At 38.5% G+C, this 8,635-nt stretch overlaps 2 protein-coding genes across 3 annotated transcripts in view; one reads left to right on the top strand and one right to left on the bottom strand.

The window, feature by feature from the left end:
* Positions 1 to 4,592, bottom strand: part of LOC118321691 (ADP-ribosyl cyclase/cyclic ADP-ribose hydrolase 1-like) — a 5,679-nt gene extending 1,087 nt beyond the window's left edge. The window contains exons 1-8 of one of the 2 annotated variants that reach the window (XM_035653145.1): positions 4,218 to 4,592; positions 3,731 to 3,855; positions 3,500 to 3,623; positions 2,549 to 2,675; positions 2,316 to 2,451; positions 1,022 to 1,104; positions 828 to 901; positions 651 to 743 (exon numbers count right to left, since the gene is read on the bottom strand). In XM_035653145.1, the coding sequence (XP_035509038.1) occupies positions 651 to 743; positions 828 to 901; positions 1,022 to 1,104; positions 2,316 to 2,451; positions 2,549 to 2,675; positions 3,500 to 3,623; positions 3,731 to 3,839 (746 nt within the window). In that variant the 5' untranslated portion in view covers positions 3,840 to 3,855; positions 4,218 to 4,592. Of the gene's footprint in view, positions 1 to 650; positions 744 to 827; positions 902 to 1,021; positions 1,105 to 2,315; positions 2,452 to 2,548; positions 2,676 to 3,499; positions 3,624 to 3,730 lie in introns of both variants that reach the window. The other variant, XM_035653155.1, reaches the window with a different exon arrangement.
* Positions 4,593 to 7,675: 3,083 nt separating this feature from the next.
* Positions 7,676 to 8,635, top strand: part of impa2 (inositol monophosphatase 2) — a 6,757-nt gene continuing 5,797 nt past the window's right edge. The window contains exons 1-2 of the mRNA XM_035656361.1: positions 7,676 to 7,727; positions 8,054 to 8,161. Coding sequence (XP_035512254.1) covers positions 8,099 to 8,161 — 63 coding nt within the window. The 5' untranslated portion in view covers positions 7,676 to 7,727; positions 8,054 to 8,098. The remainder of the gene's footprint in view (positions 7,728 to 8,053; positions 8,162 to 8,635) is intronic.

The following is an 8,635-nucleotide window of genomic DNA, read 5'->3' as shown; positions in this document are numbered from 1 at the left end:
TTTTTATCTACAGACGCCACATGTCAACTACCTGCCATGTTGCACTGCCATGTGTCTACAGTAGCTCAAAACAGACATTCCCAAAACTGGATACTCTAGATAGGACTGCTCCAATTTTTTTGTGCATTAGTTTTTCCCTTGCACTTGGAAAGGGAGAGTGAAGCCAGTTACTCACAATCTGCAATTACACCTCTAGATGCCACTAAATTCGACACACTGGTCCTTTGATAAAAACTTGGGGTGACAAGTTCTGAAAAATCCATCTCTATTTGGTAATAATCCGTAATTCATAATTCATGCATATAATGAAACTTGCCAATCTATTTGTGAATGATGCCTAAATGTTAATACATGGTAGTAAATGGATTTCAGTCCAGATCCTCCCTCCCTTTTTTTCAAGAGATTGCCCATTAAAGAGTCTTCCTGATGAATTAAAAAGCTAAAGCTAAGTTTTTTCTGATAGACGAACCTGACAGAGGATTTTGTTCACAATCTAGCCACCTAAAAGTAGTTCTTACTCATTGCTTATAACTCATCTATCAAGCATTGACATGAAATGACTAGTAAATATACTTGAAAAATCCCTTGTGCTATTGGGTACATTTGAATATTTTACTGTAACACAAAGTATCAGCTGTTTTAATCCTCACATAAAGGGTCCCTCTAGATTGGTCACCACCTTTATGTTGACATAATCCACCCTGCGTGGGTTCAGACCATCCAATTCAACACTTCCAAACATGCTGTGAGATAAAAGAGAATATTTTATAGACACATATTAAACACCATTATTAAAATATTTGCTTGATTCATTCATCTTTTTTTACCTTTTCCTACTGAAGGCGTTGACAATAGACCCATTCAGTAATACAGTGATGTTGCCACATGCCATTTCTGCAAACTAACGAATGGGTGAAGAAAGTCACATGAGAGCAATAATTCACTGCTGGCTTTGGAAGAGTATTTGGCATATGAATGATAAACAATGCAGCTGTTTCTGCAGTTAGGACATTAGACTCACATTCTGTGAGGCTTGCCTCCACAAGGAATACACTGGATGGTTTCGGCATGCTGACCATTCCGGACAAGAACTGAAATCAAAACCTGTGTGTCAAATTCAAAGCTATCAGTTAAAGGAATCGTTACTTTGATGATATTCAAATGAGACATGAGAATGGATGGCAAAAACAAAGTGATGTGTTGGCAGGTTAATCACTCAGCAGTATGACTCTAATAAAAAAAAACCCTAAAGGCATTTGGGAGAACAGCTGCAGCTGCCTGAGTGTTGAGGTTTCATTTGAATCCCGATGCTACCAAGTTTCTTCACAGTACAAAAAATGTCTTTGCAGTTGAATTCACTGTTAGTTGTTAGATATTAAGGGTAATTTGTAGTTTGGAAACACACTGACATATTTCTGACATATAAGATGACATGGCAAACTTGTAGTAATGGGACAATATTTGATATTATCACGTATCGCAATAAAAAACAGCCCCTTGTATCCCACATAAAAAAGTTAAACCAGACAAAAATACTATGGTTTCCAAACTAAAGAACAGGGAGATAAAGTGACTCCAGTATTAGTTTTAGTACCAGAGTTTTAAATATATTTTGATGATTATCTGGATAATATCCAATTTCTTTGGGCAGGATAATCGTGACATGAAATCTTCATACCGTCCCATGCCTAGTGAGCAAACTGCTTAGCATTAGCTTAGCAGTGATTTGGAGTTGTATTTCTATTAGGTCCAATATTCACTCTGTTTTATCTCTGGTTTTGGTCCCCACCTGGAACGATTTGAATATTAAGCTGCTAAATGCTGTTAGCAGGGTATATCAGTCATATCTCAAATGAGCCAATACAAAACAAATTCATACTCATTAGTGAATAAATCATTTATTTTCTATTACATTGTACTTAAATTTTGCTTAGTTGTATCTAAGTAAGTCAACTTGTTTGTGTCTCTTTTGGTACACCATGTCACCCAATTTAGTCCCACAACAAACAAATCCAGTTACAGGAAATGTTGGATCATGATTGAGTTACTGCAGTGTTTCCCAAACTGGAGTTGATGACCCTGTACTGAGATAAATTGGAGCGTTTGTGTGCTAATTATTTGGACAGGAAAGAACAAAAAAAAAGTTGTTCTGCTGCTTCATTTGGTCAAGAGCTAAAGAGCTTGGAAACCACTGGGTTACTCCTGTCTTTGTTTTAGGGGCATTCTTTACTAGCATTTACTAGGACAAGAATTATGTATCAGTGTTTTGAGTTATTTTGATTGCCTCTGCCTTGTTATAACCAGAAAAGATCTACCAGAGTCTTCCTCTTGTCCACACCAGATGAGGTCGTTGAACATGTAGCCAACCAGTGTGTCTTCCAGAGTCCAGAAGTGACGTACAACAGCTGCATAGCTGTGCATCAGTGTCCTGGTTTTACTCCAGAAGAGGAACTAAACGGATGAGAAGGGAAATACAGAGCACTTTAACTCCATTTAATGAGGTATCAGTGACGGTGAACATGTATCTAGTTTTGGATCTCTTGCTCACCCTATCACAAGGCCAGGTTTGCGGCATTGCGTAAAACATCTGACGATAATCCTCTACCGTCACGTTACAAGAGGACTGACGTGCCACCGCCTCCTCAAACTGTCTCCAGATGTCTTCACAGTCATACCTACACGTAAAGATGAAATATCTTTATATCTTCTAGGGCTGCAGCGATTAGTCGATGGGTCGATTGACGGAAAATTAGTTAATTAATCTTTAAATATATCAAAATTCTCTTGTTTCAGCTTCTAACGTAAATACCTGCTGGTTTACTTAGTTTAATACGTTTGTATAATTATATGTTTTAGACAGTTAGTCGGACAAAACAAGACATTTAAAGACTTCACCAGCTGGGATGGACATTTGTCACCATTTTCAAACATTTTCTACACCAAGTGATTCAAAAATTAATAAATAATTAAACGATAAAGGTTGGAATAGTCATTGTTTTGCAAATCGCCATTACATTTCAAACGAATCAGATCAAACCGAATGGCATTTGAAAATGTAAACACTGGATAATAGTTGGTACTGATAAACCTAACTATAACTACACATGAAACTAGATAAATAACCTTTTTCAAACAAGGGCTAAGTAAATATCATTGAACTTAACAACTACAAATCAAGTCGTGTAAATAAAAGTTAGAAGTTCCCACGAGATAAAACATATTTTCATACAAAGGGTATCGGTACATGCCCTCTTTTCCACCATAACCATCTTTGTCTTCTTTTTTTCTACTGAAGCACAGAAAAGAAGAAAACTTGTTCAACACCACATCAATGGTACAACACCGGATTGATATATTGCTCGGCCAGACAAAATACTACTTCTACTATGAGCTGTAGGAGGAAATCAAGTTCTGCAGTTCTAGTCACTGCTGTTAAAGTCAAAAGGTAAACTTAATTTGCAAATTGATTTTCACTCAAGATTGCGGGTCAGTACATTACCTCAAGCTGGGGTTAACTAGTGTGATGTAATTGTAACACCTTCCAACCACTATGTGTTTAATGTTGGGGGTAGTCCCGAACTGTGCTCCCAGTTGACCAGGGTAGAGCAGGAGCATAATAAACCCTTTGAAACGGATAGAAGAAAGGAGAAATTATTGCACATTTGGGAGGGGCACATAAAAAGAAAAGGAAGAAGGAATAACTGTGGGAATGTTAGGAGGAATTACTTACATAATGTCACGCTGATCATTACAAAGGACGCAGATGTTTTAGGGGCGCTGATGATAGTAAGACCCTGATCCGCTTCATTGCGCCTCAGAAAAGATGCGTGTGTGTACATGACTTAATCTGCCTTACTGTAGATCAACGGCAAAAACCATTCTCAATCAATCAACCAGTACAGGTAAACAGGTACTTCCTGCAAGGTCACAGGGAGTGTGTTACTGTGACTGAAATGTCAGTTTTATTGTGGCATGGACAAAACTTCCTCCCACGTCTTTTTTTTTTGTCTCGAGCTTTCAAGCATGGCAGGCAAAAAACCATGACCTTTAGAAAACAACACCTTTCATACCATTTAAAGGAGACACAAAAGATACACATTTCTTTTAAATTACAGTGGTTAGCACATGCAAATATAAAATATCGTGTGAATAAACAGGTACGAATGCCCAGTTTTGTAATTCAGTGTTAAAATGTAAAACTGTAAGTAAATGCTCACCATTTTCATTGCAGAAGGTCAAAGTGCAACAAATGGCTGCATGGTTGTGATGTTATGCGTTGCTCAGGTCAGGCTTCTGCACGAATTTGAGCCCCGTTGTGGTGTGATCTGATGTGTAACCTCTTCTCAGGGCTAATGGTTGTCATGCCCGAGAGGCTCGCCTTCATAGGTCGACAAACACAGCTCCTTTCCAACCCACAGAGACATTCTTAAAGGACGGATGAGACGTTTTTTTTCCAGCCTCCTCTTGCAAAGAGTAGATCCGCATGACTCCCATTATGGTGCCATTAAGAATCTCCCCACATAGAGTGAGCACTGTTCTCTGGGATGTGGTGCCATGGTGGGCTGAAGGGAGACATATATGTTTGTGTTATTGGACAAAAGGAGCTCTGCAGTATTATGCTGAAGATAGTAGATGTTGTTTTGTGAATCAGGTTTTACCGGTAAAACATACATAAAACTGTTGGTTCATACAGGTCGGTGTGACAGATATGTGGAGATCTTAATCTAGTCTTTTTCTATTATACTTCCTTGTCATAATACAAAAAAACATTTGGGTTTGGAAGAACTATATTTAATGTATGCCTAACTTTTGCCAGACTCCTCATTAAACTGCTGAAAGAAAATTATCATTTTGAATTTCTGCCACCTCATTTGTAAGATAAAGGCCGTCTGAGGGTAAATCTGTATGGATGAGACGGTGCCCTTGTGATTTTAAAGCTAATTGCGCTGTTAGCAAAGGAGGGCAGAGCTTTTCCACAGGTCTGCCCGAGCCTATTGACATAAAATGCTCTGAGGTTAAGCTGCCAAATATAGCCTCAAAGAGAAGGAAGCAAAAAAAAACTGTAAAGCACGAGCTGAAGACAGCAAATCTGCTTTTGTAATGACTTCCATGTATCTGTACATTTTTTTCTAGGAAGCAGAACCAACATCTTGCCATTATATGTAGTTTATGAAAAATCTACTGAAGTAGAAGGAAGCTTGTTAACGTTCATTATCTAAACCCCATTTCCTTTTTTCCATTTAACTATTTCATGCCGTGCCTGTGAGACAAGTTCAAAAAATAGAAATAATGTCCATATACACATGTAAAGTGGAGGAAATCATTCTAAATCTCAAACGTATCATGACACTGACAATTCTGTTTTCTGTTAAGATATTAAGACAATTAACTATCTCACATAATACAATAATAAGAAAAACTAAAGAATTTAGTATATTTATACAGCAATAATTCCCCTTACCATCATTAGTTGAAAACATGAAGGGATTAACATAAAAATTACACAGCAGGAGTGATCATGCTTAGACACAAATGTGTGATGTGCTGCCTCTTTCCTTCTTCTCCCTGTCATTGACAATTACTTTGAAATTTGGTCTTGGGTCTATTTGTTTTTTCCCCCTCAGGAGATGCAGTTGAAAAAGATATTAAACAGGGGAAACAAATCAGCTTTGAGGCTAACTTGTTGAGCAGAAGTGCAACTAAGCATGGCAGTCAAGTCACAGTGTATTGTTGTTTGACAACTAAAGTATTGCTGCATCAGTTCCAAACTCTAACTCATGACAGCAATTATCAAAAATAATGACGAATTCGGATCTTAAGTTACGCAAACCTTACATGATGAGTCCTAAAAGTGTTGAGAAACACTTGAGAAATTTTTATGACACCCGGAGCCAAAAACCAAAACAGAAATGCAGAAAAGCAACTGATTCCAACATTTGTGACTATATATATATAGTTTATAACTTACAAATGTTTTTGGATAAACTTGACTCAAGTTATGAAATTACATGCAAAGTCTTAAAATAAACAGTGGCACATATTAGAATTTGCATATTGAGCTTTACGGGTCAGTGGGGACATGATTTGACATATATTTCATCATTAAATCTCAACTACATATTAAAACAACACCTGAAGTCGCCTGCAGAAATAAAAGCCTCTACACAACAACAACAACAACAACAACAGAGGCAGCCGACATGCATGTTTTGTAACATACAGTGGTGCTGCTGCCACCTTCTGGTCTAAAGAGGTATGTGTTAATATTTACATTACTGATAGCTTCTCAGGGATTTTTTTGTCATCAAACATTAAAAATTTACTTTAAAATATGTTAGCCCACGAATTCAGTGGCACCCTTGACTCGTCAGAAGTGTTAAAATGTATTGAAGCCATTCATAATGACCTTTCATATGGCAAAATTTAACATCTCCATAATTACAAAACTCAAAGCCTGGACCAAGAAGCTGTGTGAATGTGGTTTGGACTGGATGAGAACCACTCAGAGTCAGAGATGCTGTAAAAGGACAGAGTTCCTACTTTCCTGCCTATACCTCTGTATGATACTGCTATGCAAACCTGCTGCCCTCTCCACTCCAACTCCCAGTAACAGCGTCCCATCAGGCCCTGGCTGCACAGCACTTCCTCCCAGTAGTCAAACCTCCCTGCGTGGTCGGGGACGGGCGAAGGGTGCTCGATGTATGTGGCCCTTAGTGCTGTAGAGGCAGAGCTCAGGGTGGGCTGCGTCTGGATCCAGAGTGAGATCTTTCCAATCGGATACAAAAAGTGGAATAAAAGTTACTAGTGTGTTGACTTCCCTCTTTTTTTTTTACCCACTCGTTTTTTTTCTTTCATAGATTCAGATGCACACACATAAATACCCACACACCAGACACCCTTAGTCTGTATTGAATAAATCAGATTCCCTACATCTTCCTGTTAGCAAACAGTAGGCTAGATAGATAGATAGATAGATAGATATTCAGTAGCATACGAAATATACATTAAACATACATTAAAATAAGATGACCTTATAACACAGTAGCCACAGTAAACAGTGCAAAAACAGTAAACAGTGCAGATGGAGTGCAAATGGAAGTAAACAGTGCAGATATAGTGCAAATCGAAGTAAACAGTGCAGATATAGTGCAAATGGAAGTAAACAGTGCAGATATAGTGCAAATGGAAGTGCAAGTGGAGGTAGAAATTGTCCTATTGTCTATTGTCCTCCCTGCCTTTACTGAGAGCTGCTGTACAGTCTGATGGCCAGGGGCATGAAAGAGTTTTTGAGTCTGTCGGTGGCTACTGCTGTAATAATTGTTTGTGTTGCCACCAATACATTTATGTTCTTTTTGTGTTTAAATTAAAAAAAAAAACCTGTTAACTAGACTATGATGTAATTTAAAACACAGCTTGCAGTTTGTAAAAAGGCAAAGGTGTAAAGCCTGAATGTTTTTGGGTTCCCATTAAATCCAAGGAGAAATAAAAACCCCACATGGACGCGAATCCTCCTTCATTCCTTCCTCTTCTGGATGTCCACCAGCAAAAGCTGTCCTCTCCTGTCTTCATTCAGCTTCCCGTTCGGAGAAATGACAGCGCTCTAGCCAATGAGAGCGGCGAGATCGCATCCGACGGCGTGTATTGACCAATGAGAGCGAGCCTTGCCTTTTAGTCCCGCCCTTCCACAAGCTAAAAAGTCAACATAAGAAGAAGAAGTCCCTTTGGAGGTGGGTTGAATTAGCAGTAGCTCATTGAAACTCTTTGTGCTGTTTCTTTAATGAAATTCACATGTACTAGGTTGCTAACAACGCCGTTCATGTTATGCATTTACCCGTAGTTGTGGTTACTCTCAGCGGCCGCTTATTCCTGCTTTACCCCCTGGAAAAGCCAACTAGCACAGGGAGCTAAGTCAGCTAAAGAGGCAACGTTTATTTAACAGATGTACTCATTATAAGAGCTAGTTTTGTAGTTGGTTGTATCTGTATCTGTAACTATCTAACACGAAGGGAAAGCCGCTGTGAATGAATCAGTGTCTCTTTTCCCCCTCCAACAGGAACATAATCTGTCTGTCAATACATTACTGCGGCTGCCTGTCAACATGAGTGATGCCTGGCAGGAGTGTATGGATCACTGTGTGGAGGTCACCAGAAAGGCTGGGAAGGTGAGCAAGTGTTAGTACTGTAAATCTGCCTCTTATGGGTTTTTTTTTTTAATGCTGTGGCAGGAAAATCACCTTATTTTGGGTGGAAACATGAGCTTAAGTGAGGTTTTGCATTCACTCACATTGTGTAAAGAGATGTATTTACAGCATTCATATATATAGCACAATGCCATAAGGGCATATAATATAGGTGTAATTGAAAGGGTGTGACATTTTCAAACAGCTATTTTCCTGGTAAAACATATATTCAAAAGTTGGGTTTGAGTTCCTTAAATAAAGGTAGTTCCCAATTAAGTTTGTCTTGGTAGTTATGTGTGCAGTTTTGCCAATTTCTAAACAGACAGGCAACACCGAAGGTTATCCATTTTGATGATCGAGTCATCAAAGTAGGGGTGTAAGAAAATATGGGAAAAAATATTGTATTGATTCTCAAAAATCTACTACCGCTATTTGTATTTAAACCCCCAACCGCTG

Source organism: Morone saxatilis, unplaced genomic scaffold, assembly GCF_004916995.1.
Source record: "Morone saxatilis isolate NCDOM2014 unplaced genomic scaffold, NCSU_SB_2.0 Contig0, whole genome shotgun sequence".
Lineage (NCBI taxonomy): Eukaryota > Metazoa > Chordata > Actinopteri > Moronidae > Morone > Morone saxatilis.
The sequence above is the reverse complement of the archived record's forward strand: the minus strand, read 5'-3'. Positions and strand labels throughout refer to the sequence as shown.